Raw genomic sequence first — 21,865 nt, 5'->3', positions numbered from 1 at the left:
ATTCCATTTAGATTGCCATTTATCGTTCAGCTTACATCGTGCCAGCTTTATTTCATCTCTTTAGGGGACGCTTACATTCTTGATTTCTTCGTGCCGTGCTTGTGCAGCACATACACCTGCTTTCTTATTTCCACTGATTCCGAAGTCGCTCAGAACCCAGCAAAATGTTATCTCTTGGTCCTTTGTTGTGTCTTTTGTTATGTTGTATATGATATCACCGATTATTGGCATAACTGCATTCACAGGGTGAAGTGCACCGAGAATGCTTAAAGAACCGGTGGAAATTATACTGCTCAAAATATTGTCATGTATTATTTTTTCTACAGCCCCAGAGACTGCGTAAGAGTAGGCCGTGAAAATGGACGCACGCTGTGGCAGCATTACTGTCTTCTCCCATTTGTTTTGCATTACTGCACTTCCAACGTAGTGGCTGATTTTGATCCGACCATAGAAGATGCAGTGTATTCCTTGTACTTTCGTTCAGTGCTAAACATTCTTGTAATATATGTTCATGTGGCGTTTCTTTTTACTGAAGTGGTGTTCATGTGAAGTCCCATACACAAAACAGGCAGTACCAAGGCGAGAGAAGATCAGATTTCCGGCCAATATTAGGCAATGCGTCAATTCGTGCAATCCTTGCCATTTCTCTTCAAAGCGGAGAAGCAGTGCTCTCATTGCTTGGGGCTTGTTGGTAAAGTGTTCGAGATGAGCACTTTATAACTACTGGGTGCCAGAGACAACCTTTGTCCGTCAAGTTTCGAGACTGATTTATTTTATTCTCTAGAAATGGTTCCCCAAAACAAATGTTGGTACTTACGTGTAGCGCCATCTTTTTCGTGCTAACCGGATCTATTTATGTTAGTTGCTGTGGCAGCCGCTACTTGGCACAACATGTAAAAAAAAATACAGTTGTCACTGGTCGTCTGCACAATCTACTGTGAGTGAATGTGGAGAGATGGACGTCCACCTTGAACAGCGTGTAAACATAAAATTCTGCGTGAAGCTTGGCAACACAACCACACAGACGCATGAGCTCCTTCGTGACGCTTACGGCAACGGGTCATTATCGCGAGCGCGACTTTTCGAGTGGCACAAGAGGTTCGTTTCGTGGAGAACGTCAGTGGAAGACGACACAAGGCAGAGGCGCCCTTCAACCTCACGGAATGAAAACAACGTGGCTCGGATCAGAGAAATCGTACAGCGAAACCGCACCATTACAGTCCGCAAGCTATCAGATGCTCTCGACATTAGTAAGCCAACATGCCACCAAATTTTGCGTCAGAAGTTGGGGAAACGAAAGCTGAATGCCAGACTTGTGCCGCACTCCTTCACACAGGACCAGGTGGATACGAGGGCTTCAGTGAGCGCTGATTTGTTTTCCGAGGCAGACAAGGATGCTGCATTCGTCGACAGCATCACTGCTGAAGACGGAACATGGTATTTTCAATACTATCCTCAAAAAAAGAGGCAGAGCGCCGAATGGCGGTTCACAAGCTCTCCGGCGTCGAGAAAGGTGAGGCGACAGAAGACCGAAACAAAGACGATGTTGATAGTTTTTTTTCCGATGCCAGAGGTCTCATACACCACGAGTTCGTCCCACAAGGGCAGACGGTGAATCAGGAGTTTTATATCCGCGTGCTCCAACACATGCGCGATGCACTGCGATGCCGTCGGCATGACTTATCGGCATCTGGACTATGGAGCCTTCTCCACTATAACGCAAGGCCGCACACTGCTCCCAGCGTGACAAAATTTCTCGCCAAGCACAGCATCACCGTACTTCCCCATGCGCCATTCTCGCCTGACCTCTCTCCCTGCTATTTTTTCCTGTTCCCTCGTGTGAAGGGAGCCATAAAAGGTCGCTGGATGAGGAGCGTGGAGGCCATTCAAGATGCCACGACAAAGGAGCTGACAGACCTGCCAAAAGAAGCGTTTTCCCAACTGTTTACAAGATCTCAAGAAGCGTTGGAAGCTGTGTATAGACTTCAAGGGAGACTACTTCGAAGGGGTGCTACACAAATGGTTTCAATGTTAAACGCATTTTTTTTAATGAACTCAGTCTCGGAATTTTACGGACAAATGCGTATGAACGGATTTTTTGAATGCATGAGCATGTGAGCACTGCTCTTCTGTCCGCAAGTGGGGGCTCTCTGGTTTCTGCCTACAGACTATTTATGGATGGCGTTCTGTATGCACAAGTTGAAAGACGCATACTTAAACTGTGCACTAGGGTCCAGTCGCTTTAAATATGACGGCCTTGCTGTACCACACATTATGCAACCGTAGTCTAAACAGGAGCGATAAATCTGCAAAAGGCATGCCCTATCAGAACCCCAATGTTTGCGTGAAAGGACATTAAGTATGGTGAGAGATCAGGAAGCCTTCTTTTTCAGTGCGTTTATACGAGGTAGGAAAGTGAGTGTTTTTTCGTAAGTTATGCCAAGAAATTTATGTTCATTTTTTACTTCTAATTCAGTTTCATTCAGGTTTAGTGCGAGGTCTGTCTGTAAGCCTCGTTTGAGTGAGAAAAGAATGGCCCCTTTTTTTCTGAGCAGAAAACCGGAAACAATTCCTGTCTGCCCAAGTTGGCAGTTTGTTTATTGTTAGCTGTATTTGTCTTTCGCATGTTGATATGCTGCACGACGTGCGAGCTATCTGCAGATCATCTACATTACATAATGGACCTTGGAATTAGTTTGCTAATAGAATTCATCTTTAAACAAAGAGCTGTGTGCTTAAAATACACCCCTGAGAAACCCCATTGACATCAACGAAATTCCTCGAAAGGATTGAACATAGGCCTTCATGGAATGAACGGTTAGAAAAGAAGTCTTTTGGGCATTGCAACATCCTGCCACAGATGCCAAGCACAACATGGTCTTGAAGAATCCCGAACCTCCATGTTGTGTCATATGCCTTCTCTATATAAGTCGAAAAAGAGAGCAAGAGAGTGCTGTTTGAGTACAAAAGCTTCTCGGACTGTTCAAATGTTTTTAGGGGAATCCCCCCCAAGGTTGAGTAGAATTTGTAATAAGGGAGTAATTACTCATTGACATCAACCCAAGCGCTGCCAAACAGCTACAAAGGAAAGCTATACAGCTTTCTCAGACACTTCGCAATTTAAGAAAAATTCGTCCTGGTCCGGGGCTCGAACCCGGGACCACCGCTACACCGGAGCAGTCGCTCTACCAACTGAGCTAACCGGGACGGCAAGCTTATGGTAGGGAGAGAGCCCTACCATAAGACGAACAGATGGTTGTTTTTCAAGACGAACCAGATGGTTGGTTGCAGAACATGACTTTTTGAAACCACATTGATGGATGTCGATGAGTTCACGGGATTGAAGGACAAAAGTTACTCTCATGTTCAGGACACTTTCAAGTGATTTCGCAAGAGTGCTGATTAGGGCTATAAGCCTATAACTACTAGGAGGGGTAGGAGGTTTTCCGGTTTTGTAGCGATTGCTACATTACGCTATATATATATAGCATTTTGAGCCTTCACCTTGGCACCCCTTGAGCTGTGTGGCCGCCCCTGAGCTCCGTGGCGGCTCCGTGGCTGGTCACGTAGTTGGTCACGTGGTGCGGAGCAGTTGCCGGCTGCGCGGCGCGCAGGCAAAACCGAGTGGGGGGGGGGGGGGGGGGTAGGGGAGTGGGGGGGGAGAGAGTGAATTCATATGTAGCTACCGCGTCACCCCAGGTTTAACCGGAGCTAAACCACAGCCATTCTTTTTTTAAATGGAACAATAATAGCTTTCTTCCAGGCTTTGGGTATTTTCCCCCACATACAAACTTCGTTCAAAATATTAAAAGTGCCTGTATCGCAGCTTCTAAGAGGTGGGCTAGCATTTGATAACGTATTTCGTCAGAGCCAGGTGCAGTCAGCTTACCAGTGGGCAATACTGTACGGATTTCGTGAACAGTAATTAAAATATTATAAGGTTCGTTTGTACTACCCCTTCTCGGCAGCCCTTTTTTTCAGCTGTATTTTTGTGTTCTATAAATGATCCTGTGCAGTGCGATGAAGTGGAAACTGCAAAAAAAAAAATATTCACCCAAGTCATCCACTTGTTCCTTTATACCTGTACCAGGCTCTAACAAGGAGTTTCTCCAACAGGGAATTTCTCAAACAGAGTTTCTTCAACAGGGAGTTTCTGAAATGGGGAGTTTCTCAGGGGCTGTCAGAAGGGGCAGTGTGAATTAGGTTTAGCTGCCATTCAGCTTTCGAAAATTCTCCCAAATTTGTTTTTAAGGTGTTGAGCTGTTAATGGACGACGCGCATTTTTGCCGCGAAGTTTGCTCGGCACTGCGATGCATATATCGGGCTCTTGCGCTCGTCTTTTTAAAATTTATGAAATTCTCTTGTGTTGGGTATCGACGAAAAATTCCCCAGGCTTTATTTTGTTTCTTTTTGCTTCTTTCTATTATTTTGTATACCGAACATTGTGACTTTGTTTTTCTAATCCAGATGATTAGGCTAGGCGCGCAGCGGATACAATGCAGTTATCCGAAACTATTTGATCTAGGCTGGCCCTTTTCTCTAAACAGTGCCCCAGTCGACTAAATGCAGCTTCCAAAGTCGTAGTTTTGTTGGCATGACTTCTCGTGCAGGTGTTAGGTCAATAAGTACAGGAAGGTGATCGCTCCAATATGGGTTGTCGACGACATCCAATTTAAAATCGGTAAACACAGAGGGTGAACTATATATATATATATATATATATATATATATATATATATATATATATATATATATATATATATATATATATATATATATGTATATATATATATATATATATATATATATATATATATATATATATATATATATATATATATATATATATACAGGTCATTTTTCACGAGATCGGGGAGCGGTATATAGGTTTACCAGTGTTCAGTAAGCAAATGTTATTACACCGAATAAAATCCTCTATAATCAGTTTTTCAATTCTCCAGAAGGACTTTATATTTCTTGAGTATACTTGTGCGTTGGGGACATTAGTTTGATTTCTGTTTACATAAAGCAGCAGGTGTGAATGGGCCAGTTTATCGCGGAATCTTTAAAGCGGCGCGACTCTACCCAGGCCGGCCACACATGTCCTCCATAAGGCCGCCATACTGGAGTGCACGGACAAGAACGCTGCGCGAGAAAAGGATGGCAGAGTGGGACGCTTCCCAATAAACACAAAACGCGTGGGTGCTGTAAGCATGCTCAGGGAAGTCGCTGCATCATGCGTTTCTCCGGAATGGCCTCCAAATGCTGCACCGTGCCCTCCCATTGGAATGCCGCTTTGGCGACGCCACATTCCGCTTGGAGCGCCCCACACTTCCGCACGGTTCACAGCGTCTCGAAATTTAAAACGCATTCCTCAGTTAAGGCCCTTCGGTATCAGCAGCCAATCACATGCAGAAGAAAGAACACAGTTCAGCGCGTTACCATTCTTCCGCTGCTCAGACACCAAAGAAAAGAGAATGCGAAGACGAATCGAGAGATTCAGTTGGAACCGGAGAGAATCCGGTTACCTGCTTAAGCAAAAAGGAAACGCACTAGATGCGCAGCAAGAGTGCACTTGCGCATGCGCAAATGGAGATTGCACGAGCGTAAAGAGGGCACCTCTTTCGTTCGCTGTTGTCGGCTCTTTTTCCCTCCGGAGCCCGCATGAGTTACGCCCTCCCTGCGGATTCCAAGGACTCAACAAGACTGGCTCGAATCAAACCAACAAGAACAGCAGAAAGGCCATCCGAACGTGCTCGTCCAATCAGCGGGAAAAATGCGAACAAGAGGGAGAAGCCCAATGCATGCACTTGGCGGCGTTGCTCGCCGACTCAGCTGCGCTTTCGTCGGAGCTAGTACGGTGTGCGCTTGTGGTACTACGTCCAACTTGTGCTTCGTTCGCATCCGTTCTTCGCCACTGCTGCGCGCACCCTCCCTTTCAATTACGTTCAGTAAGGCAGAAGCCAGTAACTGCCGATGCCGCTCTGCAATCCCGGGATCAGCTGATCGCTCGCTCACACACTCAAGAAAGGCGACTCGGAAAATGTAGCTGAGCTGTTGCCCTCATTAAAAAAGTCTGAAATCACATCTCGACGATTTCTCTGCCTTTCAAGTAGTCTCTCTTTGCACCGAAAAAGTTTTCCCAGCTGTTGGCACACTACGCGGAGAGTTTCCAGTAAGCGGCAAACTGAGTCACCGATTTCCAAAGTACGGATGCGTCAGAATAGAAGACGCAAAGGAGGAGGAGGAATCGACAGACACGGAAAAGCAGCGTGTCACGCACGAGCGACTGCCGGACTTTGCATTCTTTTCAGGCGTGGAAGGAGAAGAGGCATCGGGGCCCGTTCCCATGGAAGCCCCCTTTTCATGCCGTCGACCCGGTCTCCGGCAGCGATGCTTTCGCGTCACTTTATTAAGGTGCCCGCCTTCTACATGGCGGCCACTTCTTCTTTATTCGAGCGCATTTAGCATTGGGGGTCAGCTCCAATGCTTTTTCGGGATCATGCACAAAAATATATTCGCCGCTATTTTTTTCTTCGTCGCGTTCAGATATTTCCACGAATGGAAGGCGCAGAGAAGGGGCAGCTATGTATCAGCCCCATATTTTGAGGGAGAAAGCGAAACAGGCGAAATGAAAACGAGGCTGTTAAATGAAATGATCCGCGCACAGGCAGCGGGTTGTCGCCGCGCTGTCTTCGTACGCAGTCAAAATGACGAACAATTCGAGACAACGCGAATAACGGCGAAGGCAGAGGTCCATGCTACGAATTCCGTAAGTGAGGAATACTTTTTTTTTTGTAAAATACAAAAACATGAAGAAGAGAAAAATTAAAAATGAAATGAGTCGACGTTGCCAGGGTGTTACACCGACAATAAACCGAAGCATTCGGGCGAATCGACCGAAGCCCGAAACAATTGACCTTGGAAGAAAGGGCGATAGCATTAGTGAGAAAGCGGCGAAAATCGCAGTTTTCACGCACTCCGAGGACAACAGCCTGAAAAGGAAAACTTGGGAGACGCTTGAGCTCCGCCTTCAAGAGTATTGCGGGATAGAGTTATCGGGTCCCTACTCAATCACCCAATTCCTAACTGGCATCAAGTACGCATCAGTACGTGCCTCTAAGACACTGCACTAAGTCAGAGACCGCGACACATTCTCCAGATCCACCTATACGCCGCTTTATTCAACGAGCCTTCGCTGCCTACGGCGCCCACCTGGAAGTCCGAAGGCCCTGGGTTTGATTCCCACCCAAAGCCCGATTTTTCTTTTCAGCTCAATTGTAATAATCCTTAGATCCCATCGAGGTTTTTCGCTCACGACCGACGAGAACATCGGCTTTTCTGCTACACGAGACCATTAACACTGTCGGTTTTTATTTATTTATTTATTTACCCCCAGCGCCAACAGACATTACAGTGGGATAGGATATACAAAAGGGCAAGAGATTAAGAAGTGTTAGCCGGATAACTCATCAATAGAAAATCAAGAATCAACGCAATGGAAGAAAAAACAAAAAACAAACACAGCAGTCACAAAACCACACGTCACTGAAAATTTTCAAATTGGTGATGGTAACATAGACAAGAAAACATCATTAGGCATGTTGCAAGCAGTGGTTGAAGGCAATTTGTTCCAGTCGCAGATTGTTCTTGGAATAAAGGAAAATCGAAGTACATCAGGTTTGCATGCGATCTCCCGTACCTTGAACCTATGATCTACGGCGTCTGAGACATAGTGAGGCTCATATTTTGCCTTCTAAATACCAGCATAAAATGGTAAACTGCACGAGAGAGTTTCAATATTCGACGGTTTTCCAAGTGCTCCCAATTCAGTCTTTCTTTCAAGCTCACGGCACCTCTGCTGCAAATCCCTGCCCCAAACGAACCAGCTAAATTCTGGACCTTTCCAATTTCTCTTTGCCTCGTCTTTAAAAGCAGGGCGCGAATCGAAAGCGACGAGCGGCAGCAATAAGGGCGCCACACGGTGAACCGACGAACTGGCCAAAAGCAGTGCGCGGATGACTTTGGGGGCAACGTGTACCCACTCACGTTACCCACAACCCGCAGTTGCTGCAGGCGCAAACCTAGCGAGACAAGCATTGCTGACGGCCGAAATGCGTGGCTCGTTTCTTTATATGCTAATGATATTGAAAATACCTTTTTAGCCCAAGACATTTTCTTGTATGCTGACAATACCAATGCTTTTTTTTCTCTGGATCAAAATTGAATGAACTAGAAGCCGCCGCAAATACTTGGCTGGATCAGTTATCAAATTGGCTTATTAGTAATGACTTGCAGCTAAATATGCCGAAAACCAAATATATCATCTTCAGAACAAGAAACACACCCATTGAGTCGGAATATAAACTCAACTTCCGCAGTGAATGTATTCAGCAAACAGAAACTATGAAATTCCCTTGGTGTGCACTTCGAAGAGTGTCTGAGGAAGAACAAACACGTGGATCATCTAAAAGTAAGGTTGTCGAACGTAGTTGGCGCATTGTGGAAGGTGAAAAATTTAATCCCCCGTAAGTATATCTTAAATATATATTATGCAATGATACAATCACATTTAATTTACTATCTTTTGATATGGGGGACAACAACGCTTTCTAACGTTAAAAAATTAACTATCATGCCAAAGAAAGTCATTAGAGCTATAGAAAGCCTAAATTACAAAAAAAGCACGAGGCATTTCTTTGAGAAACATAGACATTTCTATCTCGATAGGCTCTATTTACACAAACTTGCAATATACATACACGCCCAAAGAAAACAAAATACTCGCAGTTTTGAAAACGAATATCTCGTAAAAAACGAGAGCTTATTCTTGAGAAGAATTAATTACATATTACCACGTATTCGGACTCACTAGAGGCTACATAGTATAAAACAACTTATGCCTAACGCTTTAAAAGAAAACACAGTTTTAGCGGAAATTTACCTGATGCTTTGTTTTGGTTCTGGATGGTCTGATGTGTACTGTTTGTTTGCTATAGTGATTATGTATCACCTCAATGGACTCTGTTTGATTGATACCTTTAGTTCTGTCTCTAGAGATTAAAAGCGTTTTAATCTGCCTTTTTCTTCTTATAATAACTGGTTTTCGTTTGAACGAATTTTATGTGTTTTCAGTTATTGTTACGACTGTTGCGTAACGTATGCGTGTATAATATTTTTTGTTCTGTTGGAAGATTTTTTTTTTCTGTTAAGCCTTGATTTCGATTGCTTCCAGTCATGTGGCATCGCTGTGAACACTGTTGAGGTGTCAGGGGACCGTGTTAAAGCCTTTTCTCCCCGGTCCTTAGTTTTTCCTGTAATGTGAAAACTAAAATGTTTTAATAAACTCAACTCAGACATTAGCTGCACCACCTTCCCGTGTGCAGCTTCCCCGTTTTTTTTTTCTCCTCATCCACTCTTGGGTCCCGGCGCCAGAGGGGAATTCCTGCGTCAGCAGAACCCAGCTTAGCGCGACGGTTATGAGGTCACACCGCACTCAGGTATACGACGCAATGCAGCAGCGGGAGTTGGAGCAGCAGATTGCCAACGCTTCGCTTCCCGGCTGCCGCCGGTAAAAGACTTGGCGGCGATAAGTAAATACAAGGAGGGGGGTACTGCGCACAAAAAGACAAGGACAAGAAGATAACACAACAGGCGCAGACTCGCGACTAACTTTATTGACAACACGACACTCCTTAAATAGTTTCAAACTGTCACATCAAACACATGTGGAAACCAAAAACTTGTCTTCATTCTGATACAGTTTCATTCTGATACAGTTTCATTCTGATAATAGCTTCAAACTGTCACATCACACACATGTGGAAACCAAAAACTTGTCTTCATTCTGATACAGTTTCATTCTGATACAGTTTCATTCTGATAATAGTTTCAAACTGTCACATCACACACATGTGGAAACCAAAAACTTGTCTTCATTCTGATAGTTTCATTCTGATACAGTTTCATTCTGATAATAGTTTCAAACTGTCACATCACACACATGTGGAAACCAAAAACTTGTCTTCATTCTGATACAGTTTGATAGAAGGGTCACTTACGCAATCTTTATCCTTCTGTTTGATACAAAACGCCTCCGCCAACTCACGCGCCACCTGGTCACGGCTCCTCCTCAAAACTTTTGTATCTGTCAGCAAAGGCAGGCAAGGGTTATTGCGCGTAGCATCCGGGCATGCGCCACAATGCAGGGGTAAATTCGACCCTGTCCCTGATTTCATGGAACGCTGGTGTTCCCTTAAGCGCTCATTCAGACATCGGCCTGTCTGACCGATGTATACCCTGCCACAGGTGAGGGGAATCTGGTATACAACACCCGTCTGGCACCTGACAAAACGAGTGGCATGACGCTTGTCGCAGTCCGCTTTCCTCTTCCCCCCGGACATGACCTGAGGGCACAATGAGGCCAACTTGCATGGGGCGGTAAAAACTACCGGCACTCCGTAGCGTTTCGCCACGTTCTTCAAGTTGTGGGAAATTCTGTGGATATACGGTAGAACCACTGGCCTCATTTCCTTAGAACGGCCACTATCCCGGCACGTCCTATCTTTCAGTTTGCGCAGAAGCTTCTCTGCCACTGCAACAATGATTGAAGCAGGAAAACCAGCCTTCGTCATCCTAATTACCTGATTATTGAGGCTCTCGTGCATCAGGTGAGCGCAAGACTTAGACAAGGCGCCCTGTAAGCAATACGTCCCGATAGCCCGTTTAACAGTCTTGGAATGTACTGACCTGAAAGGCAACAGGTCTTTCCGTGCACGTGGTAAGTACATCCAGCAAACGTGATCTGGTGTTAAAGTCAGGTTAATATCTAAAAACTGTAGCTTGTCATGTTCCGGTAACTCGTGAGTAAAGGTCAGACCCTTCCCATGTCGTCTGAAAATCGACAAAAATTCTTCCACAATCACAGTGTGCGTCGCTCCAGGTCGATCTTTAAGAGACACTAAATAGTCATCAACGTACCTAAATATTTTCAGAGTTGTCTCATCGTCAAAATAGCGCACCAGATCACAGTCAATGCTGGACAAGAAGATGTCAGCCAGTACAGGTGCCACACAGGAACCAATGCAAATTCCTTTGCGCTGAACAAGGACCTGATCGTTAAAAGATACAAAGGTAGAACCAAGATAAAACTCAAGTAAAGACATAAAATTGTTCAGCGTTATACCGCAGGCATTCTGAAAAGCTATTACACCCCTATCTTCAATACAAGACCTGACGGAGCAAAACAGGGCATCGTGGGGTATTGAAAAGAACAGGTTTTTAACGTCAATTGAAAAGGCGTAGCCTACAGGTGGAGCATAAGCTCGCTCGATAAGCTCGCCTCTGTGGCGCTGTTCAACAGACGGGTCTGGGGAGCCGATGTTTCCGTCGTGGTGACGACGGGCCAGAACTCTCTTCCGTTCTGTGAGTGCGTGTCTTCCGAAGTGAAATCCCGATCTCACGACGTGGATGGGAAAGCGACGCTGCGTAGGCGATCAATTTCTTTTTTCGCTTTTGTCGCGGTGGGAAGCTGCGTTTCTAAAACCACGCGAAGACAGACCTAAAAATGCCCGTTTGACTCATTTTTGTGTACCTACGTCACAAGGTCACTGGCGCGTCTTCCTGCTTATGACATCACGCAAAAACCTGGCAGCCACGAACAGAAACCGAAACGGCTCGCTGCAACTAATACAATAATAAATTATATAATGCGCGTTCGTGATAACGCCTGCTCATGCTTCTTAACTGCTTTCTATGCTTACAGCATCAATACGCATCGTTCAGGGCAAAAACGAAAGGCGAGAAATTTGGTGTTTCTCTAGCCCTTAAACAAAAAGATTAAATAAGATAGGTGATAAGATGGATGCACGCAAATTAATAATCCAGCTTTGCACAGATGCAAGTAGCACTACTTGCGATCACTCAGACAGTTTCTCAAACACATCGAAAAGAACCACGAAACCCATAGCGAGACAGTTTTTCACAGAGACTAGCGTGATTTAACATCAGGAAAAAGACCAAATGACACTTACTCTTTATCGAAACAGGAATGAAGGGAATCGGACAGCTTTTCTACTAAAGTTTCGGTACCAGCACCGGCAACAAATCCATGGCCATGGAGATTGTGCTTAAAAAAAACTGTTGACATTACAGATAAATGTTTTACTAATACTTGTGAGATGCATGCTACAAGAAATACTAGGCGACAGTTTGAAATATAATTTTTTTTTCATCCTTGCAAAGAGGTAAAACACACGCTTGTTTCGGGGAATATGGTACGCAGCCACTTTTAATCATAGATGCGGAGAAAGCACACGGACGGCAAGGAGGAAAAAGACGCAAACGCAGACTCTGCGTCTGCGTGCCTCTTCGCCGTCTCGCTCGCCCAGTTCTGTCTTCGCAGCCCGACAGGCACTTGCACAAAAACTTCAGCCGCATTGCCACCTGTTAGTTTCAGGTGGCGCCCGAAAGACGACGAAGCTGGAGACTGTCTTGCGCTTCTCCTTGCCGCAGAACACCTCTCGACTCTGTTTGGTGTATGGGGGTGTAACGTCCCAAAGCGACTCAGGCTGTGGGGGAAGCCGCAGTGAAGGGCTCCGGAAATTTCGACCACCTGGGATTTTTTAACGTGCACTGGCATCGCACAGTACACGGGCCTCTGTGTCTGCCCTTTCTGTGCACTGCCCGGACATATTTCTGGTGGAGGCAGCTGGGTGGGTATTTTGGTCTCTCGATGTCGCACACACAAACGACACCGAGCTTTTGCCTGTGGGCATCACGTCAGCCAGGGTAGCCGGAGCCTTGCTCCCCAGCACCGACCCTTAAGAGTCCACTTCGACCACCGGCCAGCCACGCAAGACACCACCATTCCGGCCAGGTTGGTTCCCTGCAGCCTGTGTACCACCACCACCGTTTGGCCAAATCGGTCTGTATCCTCACGGCCCTTTTCGTTTTTCGTCAGCCGGCAATAAATGGACTATCGATCTGACACGTCCTCCCAATTCTTCACGAACCGGATTGTTCTACGGCATTACCTGGAGCAGTTCTTCTGCAAGCCCCAGATCGAAGAAGGGCAGGAGAGTCTCCAACTTCGTTGTCTTTCGGGCGCCACCTGAAACCACCAGGTGGCAGTATTATTTAACATACAGAATAGGACATACTTTACACCTTGAAAGTTTCTGTTATCATCTCTACACCATCAATACCGGTCCATTTTCTCTGCTCTAGGCTCCAAATTATGAGGCAGAAATGCTGCAAAAGACCAGAGGAAAAAAGCAGCGGCGATCGTGATGCGCTGCTTCTCAGAAGTCATTAAAATCGCCTGCTAAAGATTATGTCACGCACCCAAAGATGTGTTTACCGCGTCGGCTTAAGCCGACGCCCACGCAGCTCGTTGACGATAGCCTAAGTTTTAGCAGCAACCTCATAGTTAGACTAGCTGGCGTCTTTTTGAGGACCGCAGAAAAGCTGCCACTCTGTTCCTGGAGGCCCAGAACTGTGGTCGTACGTTATCAGTTTTTAGTGCAGCGCGGCATTTTGACCAAAGTCCCTGATGGGTTCGAGGATTCTTTAAAAAATTATAAACAGAAATGAAGCTGTCATAAGCTGAATCTTTTGGTGACATAACTGACTACCAGTGAAACGATGATGTGAAACTATACTTCCTGTATAGAAAGGTAATTTGCTATCACTGGCCTTCGGCGCACAGTCATCCCTACCTCGCAAACAGAAATCACAGCGCGGTGAGAGGACGAACGAGGCGAGGTCAGGACAAGCGCCTCGTCCACTGTTGTTACCGCGCTGTGCTTTCTGTGCGACGGTGAACCAACACGCCCAGACATATTCCCTCGTGAAGGGAATACGCTCACGACCAGAGGTGGGCATTTGACCTCAAAAATCTGGACCTCAGCTCAACCTCAAAAAGAATTTACCGACCTCACTCAACCTTAACCTCATCAGTTGAGGTTAAGGTCTCCTTAGACGCCCTCACCTCCCTTTTCCTGAGGCCACTGCTGACCTCACGCAACCTCACCTCTACCTCAAATTATGAGGTTGAGGTCGGCTGCTTGATCTCAGAAAACAAACGAAAAAGAAAACAAAAGGCGATTAAGAAGTTTTTCAGTTAAAAACAATTCTGAGAATCCTGTGAGAGAGGAAAGCCAGAATGATGATGGTATTATTTAATTAGGTGTGTACAGACACTATTGATGTGCACGCAATAGGAGAAGCTTATAATCTGGGATGAACCCCCCGAGAGTATATGGCCTGCGGGCAGGGGTGTCCCATATGCGGTTACCACCAGTACGCCGGTGAGCACTTTATATGTGTCAATACTCGGCAACTGCTTCGTGTATACTTGTTCATATTGGAAGCCTCTCGCTCATTCACGCACGAACCGGCAATTGACAAACACAGCCCTTCTACGCCATCTACCAGAAATTGGGAGGAGGGGGGAGGTATTCACGATACTATTTTCAGGCTTGACAATAGTTACCCAATGTAAAGCAACTGGTCGCCGATGGAGTTTCCAATGCGACGGTTATGCAGACGCATATCAGTATATTTCGATTTAGTTCTATCCGGCATAGCGAGAATGCTCTTTTCAGTCCTCTGTATGTTGCCTTCGAAAACAGTTAACAAGCTGCGACTGTAGTACACCAACAGAGCCGCGTTGTATCTATGTCTGTGTAGAAGCGAGCGGCTTCTTTTATTAATGCGAAAGCATTAGATGGCTCACTTTCAAGGTCATATCCGCAAAAAAATGTCCGCAAGAACCTGAGCCATGTGGCGTCACGAGTCGACGAGTCACGTGACGAAGATGATGACGTCACATAATTAATTAATGCTAATTAATATAATTAGGTAAGGCTAAGACTGATTAGTATGATTAGTGATTGCTTCATGTGAGTGTGACGCCATGCCAGGTCACGTGACAGCGATGTAATGTGCCATCAAACCTAGTCACGTGACGATGCTGTAATATGACATGATACCCACTCATGTGACAACGATGTAATTTCTCGTCGTACCAGGCCCCCATCCACCCCCCTTCCACCCCCATTTCAAGATCCATATGGATCCCACATTACTACACATGCGCGTATGATGCATTACAAAGAGTGCCCACAACCCGGTCCACATTAATCACATTCGGATTGTCCAGCACGTAAACGCGCCAGCTCTCATGTGTGGCATAGTACAAAGATCATGCAGCGACACATGCCTTTGACTCTCGAGATGATGGCGATGATGATGATGCTAACAGTGCACCCTTGTGAGCCCGGGGAAGTCTGATGTACCGCTACCAAATTAAAGGTTGCCAGAATATTGATTAAATATTATACATTACCCAGCAACCGAGCACAGTTATTGTGCGGGAAAATAGGAATAACTGCAGCTAATAATTAAGAGTGATGATGTTGATGTTCTTGGGAGGTTAAGACCCTCCCCCGTTTCCGCCACTTCCCTTTAGATGGCGATGGTAATGGTTTCGAAATCCTGCGAATTCTTCGATGACTCGGTGAACCCACGGCATTTTGAAAGAAAGGGCTAGATTACGTCTTTGAACACTGTGCCAACTATTAAAATCGCACGGATCAAAACAACTGGCCTAGAGTGGGCAGCGTGAACCGCTCTCTCTGTCAAGAGCACCATGGCTATCCGTTCAAATTTCCCCGCAGCGAAATATTTTTCCATTTTTTCCATTTTCCATTAAAAGTCATATTAGAAGCTTTGAAAGAGCGACTCAGCGGCACATCGCGAACATGTAATCAGTTATATTCACACATCTTCATTAAAAAAAAGGGAAAAGGAATCAGCTACCACATCACCATACATTCATTATAGTTTTGCATTCTTTCGCCGCTGTAACACCGCTATGCTGGCGCGTTCGCCTCGTGTGCGGTGTTTCGGCGTAATAAGCGAATTTCCGAGAAGGAACAAGGAACCGGAGACCAAAAGAGACGGTATCCGGAAGGATAAAAAGTAAAATTATATTTGCATCTGCTTGCATTACGAAACTGGAATATGCAGAATTAGTGTGAGATTCGAAAGGGGAAGTCACCGATCAAAAGCTTCGACGGTGTTATATTTTTCTGGCTTCGTGCTTTTTTAATCCAATCAGCAGGTGCCCTTGTTAGGAACTACCTGGATCACATTCTCTCGGCTGTGCCGACTACTCCAGTTTCTGTTAAGTCAGCTTGTAATGTACAGCAGGATCCCCTTTATTCGACTGCAAGGCAAGAGCCGTGACGTCCGCGCCGGCAACGAGCATGAACACCAAGCATTCTTGCTTGGGGCCATCCGCGCTGCGACGAATTTATTGCGTGCTTGTTGGGCTGAACTTATTTATTTGCGGCATCAAACAACGCTACCGCGGGTCAACGTGAGTTACGTACTTTGGGCGCTCCCTGGAGATTGAGTCGACCGGCAGGCAGCTACGCCAGCGGGGCAAGGGGGGGGGGGGGGGAAGGGGGGGGGGGGGGGAGTGGCGTGCTGGGACAGTAACACTCCTTCCGGGAAGACCAAGACCAAAGGGGCGCGTCTTCCTGTAGTCTCGGACTGAAGGGGCATTACAGCGCAGCACTGGAAGCTACATTTTGACCTCAACATTTTGACCTCACTGAATGACGACCTCACTCAACCTCGAACTTACGCGTGAGGTTGAGGTAGACCTCATGAGGTTGCCCACCTCTGCTCACGACAGCTGCCATAACGATGCGAGGTAACCCTCCTGACGCAAGCGCGTCGAATCGCCAGAGGTGGTAAACAAGGAGACGCAGCCCCACGTGCTGCGACTGCTGGTCGTTGACCTTGGCGCACACACTCCGTGGAGGCGACGCTCGGCTGCTTCTGTCTGTGGACACCAGCTTTTAGCACCCCCAATAAGAGCCGCCGCGCCTCTGGCTGTCGTCGCTGGCTTAAAAACAACTTGCCCTCCTCCTCTTCCACTCTAAAGGGAGCCGACGACAGAAAAGGGGGCGCCGACGCGAACGCTCTTTCGGGAACGCGACACGCAGGCCGCACAAAACCTCACAGAAAACAAGGGTTCTTCGTCCGCAGTTTGCTTCCAATGCGCGCTGAATCGGAGAGGGAGAGAGAAAAAGTGAACCCTGCGGCGCCGCGAACTGTCCGGCGTCCGCGACTGTCGCGAGCAGGGTGGGAAAGTCAGTCCTCTTTTTGCGCCATGCTGCTGCGAAGCATCCGAACGGGTTGAAAGCGAACTGTACGGCACTGTCATGCTGGTGCAGGGCCGGGGAGAAAAAGCAGACACAACCAAGCTTTGCTTTGTTGCCTGACTACAAGCTTGACGCCTACCGCGTCAACGCTCCGCGTCGACGCAGGATAACCACCAGATTCCGACTACCCGGTCCCCTAGCCTGCAACACACACACACACACACACACACACACACACACACACACACACACACACACACACACACACACACACACACACACACACACACGCACACACGCACACACGCACACACACACACACACACACACACACACACACACACACACACACACACACACACACACACACACACACACACAAGTGTGTCGTGGCATATTTCAGCAGATACAGCGCACTCTCTCCATACCGTATAATTGCCATTACACTATCTCGATACCCTAAGAGACGGTGACAGTCTTAGGACACGCACTGCTGTGGATAACTCTGGTTTAGGCACACGCAAGCCTGCGAAACCATGAGAAGCGGCTCGTCCTAGAGGGGAAGCGCAGGTAGCCAGTGGCAGATGCTGGAGAGAAGGGAGTGACAGCGGCGTTCAAGACGTCCTCCGTGTCCCCCCTGACAATCCGCGTCGCCCTCCGCCAGCGCCTGTCGCCGGCGTCAGAGTGATTTAACGAGGGTGCAGCGGAGGGAGAAGGCACAGCCTGTGCTCAGGAAGGCCTGGCAGACGGAAATGTGCAGTGCTGTCACACCACAGACGAGTGGCAGACGCCCCCGCATCCTCCTCACGCGATCAACAAGTGCTTCTTCTTTCCCGTCGACACGCACTTCCATGCACAGCGCTGCAGAACCCCAGAGGAGCCGGCCGCCTCAACACGATGCGCAGGAGGGCCTGCCTCGAAAGGTTCCTTAACTTTGGTGAAGCGCAGCCGCCTTTGCGGTTGGTATCACGTACTGTGCTTGTCATAATGCATAAAAAAAACACCGCATTCAACCAGGTTGAGTGGAGTTACTATGTTCTCTGTCCACGTTCTCTGAGAGATAGTGTGCCACCCTTAGCTTCACAGTATTCAAAAGTGCTCCCACCCGATTTTTCTCGTCGCGAGTGAGAACATGCAACACGCCTTCTCGCGCTTTCATCAATAACCAGGCGGTCCGGTCACAGACGATCCTATCAGTGCCCACGGGACGAGGGATTCCCTCCGTGCACTACCACCACGAATCAAAATAGGCGTTCAAGTAAGGGGGCCCGTGAATGCGCCCGATAACCAGAAGAAGTGCTGGACGCCGAGGCGGAATTACTGCGACACTGGGGACAACCCTATCAAATTCTTTCTCTTTTTAGCAGAGTCAGATAGTTTGGAATTTCTTGGCTTTATTGTCGCTTGTCCGAGGGCGAAAGATGCATTTACTGCAAAAGATTTCGATTCCAAGTTGAAAATCTTTTTTCCCACCGCTTTGATTCAAACTCGGTACTCTCTGCTGCCAAAATGGCTGAAAAGTGACGTAAACTGGCGTAAACGTGGACCCTGTGGCGAGCGGTGCAGCCTATAGCAGGAGCCGATATGAAAAGCCGGACATTGAAGGCCTCTATCAGCCGTCGCTACCGTCGCTCCGTTTACGCTTGTGCCAGCCTTACGATGGATCCCGATTCCGACAACGAATTTCTCGCAAAGAACCGCGGCCTACACTTTGAACTGCACGGAACTTACGATGCTTTTGAACGCGGACGCGGGGGTTCTGGCAGGATAGTCCGAGCGCCGAGGAGTCGGCGGCGTCTGCAGCAAGCCACAGCACTCGTGCGGCAGCTGTCACCGTCGAGACTGAGGAGTAGAGACTGGCACGTACGGACATATTTGAATTCTGTAATAATACTCCTCGTAGCGCTGGTTGTGGAGCCCAGCATAATATTGGTACGTTTACAAAAGGAGCGGTGCGTTCGCTAGCGCGGAGGCTCGCCCCTTTCCTCGTCTCGGAACAAGAACGTCGTCCGAGGAGAGCACTCGTGAAACACTAAACTACGTGGGCACGCAGAGCGCATAGCCGCGAAGCACCGGATCTGAGCTGGCCGCCTGCTACGCCACAAAGTAGAGGATATTTTGGCCTGCAAAATTCACGTTGTATTTTTTCCGTCTTCCTCGAGTGATAAAAGTGCGATTTCAAAACAAAACTTTTATACTTGAGAAGCTAGTCAGGCACCTTTCTGTTGTGTCCTGTCTTCCTCGCGCAAATGCGTCCCTTACCAGTCGAAATAAATCAACTCGCCCAAACGAAAGTATTAATTCAGAATTTATGATGCGTAGCCTTGACGCGCGTTTGACGTCTGCGGCTTCGGGTCCTTCGTCATCGCGCTTTTGCAGTCGTCCACACACCTGTCTAGTGCGGCACGCTGTGTTGTAAGGCAATCACCGCTTCCCGGCGGGCTAAACATCGCATTCAAACACATGAGCTAAGGACGATCTATGTGAATGTGCAAGCACCATAACGTCTCATTTCGAGCCACTCGTAAATGACGCAAGTATGCTCTCCGGTGTGCAGCTCGAGTGACAGGTGTGTGGACGCCTGCACTTGCGACACTGGCCTGCGGCGGCGGCGTACCAGGTGTATTTTAGTTGTTGCTCTTTTCTACCTGACAAGTGTTCAGAAAGAGTGGACTTTATGTGGTTAGGAGCTGGTATTCTATCGATACGAGCCAGCTTTAAATTCTCCCCCTTTAAAGATTGCGCAAACGCGACAGGGAGGGAGGGTCAGCGCCTTGGCGGAGGCCGAACACCTGAGCCAAATTTCGTGCTTATCGTATCCGTTCTCTCCCGTAATGCTCTGGTGCCCTTCGGCCAGGCCCGCATCAGGTGGACTACAATGCGGCCCTTGGCACGTCGTGCTGGACAGATTCAACTGCTCTGTGCGTAAGCATGCGCTCCCCGCTGCAGGAGCCTCGAACTCCGTCTTCAGCCTTCACTCCGCGCAAGCGTGCCAGTGCAGTCTACAGTATTCCGGGTTCCGTCCCTTAGCTCGCACCAAGCATTGAAATTGACGCATTCGTATTTATACGTGACATAAGGAACTACCGCCACATGAGATGAAGAATGCTCCCTGTATACCGTTCTTTTTTTTCTTTTCAGAGCGATCAAGGCAGTGGCCAGTTCTGTTGCCCACATCCCTAAGCCGGCGGATTAGAATTAAATCACTTGATTGGCCCCACCTGGTCCAACACCACGCACGCTATTTCTTTGCATTCACTTGATGAGGACATGCAAAATAAAAAAGAGCTGCCCCTATCCTGGCCTGTCATTGTTATGCTGCAGATACTTACAGGTGTCACAGCATTACAGTACTGGCGTTCCGTTGCGGGCTCGAGCAATGGAGAGCTCTCGCAGCCTCACAAGAGATCCAGTCTACTTCTATCTTTTTTTACTTGCATTCCTTCCTTCACTATGCGATGTAACCCTGAGCATCGCTGCGCTCTAAATGGGAATAACGGAGTTTGATTCGTTGCAGTGTGAGAAGCCTGTTCAATTTTAGCCGAGCGAAGCCGCGTCTGAAGGAGACTGCACAGTCCGGCCTCGAGCTGAAAAGCTCAAGTTGTTGCGTCTTGGAAAATAGAACGCCCTAGCTCAGCTGCGCTCAATTCTAGGACATGTCAATAAGCACCAAACAGGCCCCGAAGCACAGTCAACATAGCGCAGCGAAGAGAGAGAAAAACTGAGACGGAAAGCTTTAATAGGATTTCACTCTCTCGTGCGGGCCTTGTGACGCTTGCGCTTGAGTCCCACGAGCTGCGGATCGAACATGGGGCTGCTCGCCCGGTGCCACCTGTCCAAAACGGAAGCTGCGCTTGCCACCAACCAATGAGGAGCGCGATCCTCCTAGTGGCCCCGGGATACAGCACAGCCCAACGGCAACTTGCATGGTTAGTGCGAGGTAGTAAGACCTTTGAGGCTGCGCAACCAAGTCGTATGCGTCACGCGACATGATACGCTACGCAGTCAGGCGTGCCAGTAAATAAGTAGGAGCTTTTCTTCAAGTGGCACGCCAGCCAGGCGCCTTTACGGAAGCTGCGGTGGGCGGCCAGCCAGGCAGGCAGGCGCGGCCTCATGAATGAGCTCAAGGGCAAACAGGAGAGAAAAAAGCTCGCGGCGCGTGCGGATAAACAGACATGTTGACAGACCGCGTTACCGGCCGAAACAAACACGTCATGGCAGGAGCTATGGCCGACTGCAAATGCGGCCACAGAGCGCCCTCGAGAGGGCTGTGAGGCGTCGCACGGTGCACAGGTTGGGAGATTTATGCTACCGGATATCTGTGGCGAATGCGAGAACAGGGAGCGAAACGGCGAACACTTCCCGATGCCACTCCCCCCCCACTACGTGCCCAGCAATTCTGCACAAAAGCATTTTTCAACAGGAAATAGTTTATGAATGCAATTTTTTCACGTCTTAAGATTTCACCATAACAAGCAATATATCTTCAGATCTCCCCTCGGCAAGCTTTCATTTTTTTGCTATTAATGTGTCTTGTTATCATTAAAAACTTGCCCATTGGTTTTCTATGGCAGTATGAACTCCTCGATGCGAGCGATGGAAAAACTTTAAAGATTTCGTTACGCATCGCAAGGATGTACCATTGCTTTCAATATTTCCATAAGAGTAGCTTACAATTTTCTAATATA

At 47.6% G+C, this 21,865-nt stretch overlaps 1 protein-coding gene and 1 non-coding gene across 7 annotated transcripts in view; both read right to left on the bottom strand.

Annotated features, from left to right (window-relative positions):
- The window catches only part of sog (chordin short gastrulation), a 362,751-nt gene that overhangs the window by 246,958 nt on the left and 93,928 nt on the right, over positions 1 to 21,865 (bottom strand). For 3 of the 6 annotated variants that reach the window (XM_077652790.1, XM_077652792.1, XM_077652793.1), the window contains exon 2: positions 13,035 to 13,111. The exons of the other annotated variants lie outside the window; for them this stretch is intronic. In XM_077652790.1, the coding sequence (XP_077508916.1) occupies positions 13,035 to 13,111 (77 nt within the window). The remainder of the gene's footprint in view (positions 1 to 13,034; positions 13,112 to 21,865) is intronic. 6 annotated transcript variants of the gene reach the window in all.
- On the bottom strand, positions 3,134 to 3,207 carry TRNAT-GGU (transfer RNA threonine (anticodon GGU)). Its single transcript has one exon. It is a non-coding gene; the product is annotated as a tRNA-Thr (tRNA).

The sequence above is a fragment of the Amblyomma americanum genome, chromosome 2 (genome assembly GCF_052857255.1).
Source record: "Amblyomma americanum isolate KBUSLIRL-KWMA chromosome 2, ASM5285725v1, whole genome shotgun sequence".
Classification (NCBI taxonomy): Eukaryota; Metazoa; Arthropoda; class Arachnida; order Ixodida; family Ixodidae; genus Amblyomma; species Amblyomma americanum.
The sequence above is the reverse complement of the archived record's forward strand: the minus strand, read 5'-3'. Positions and strand labels throughout refer to the sequence as shown.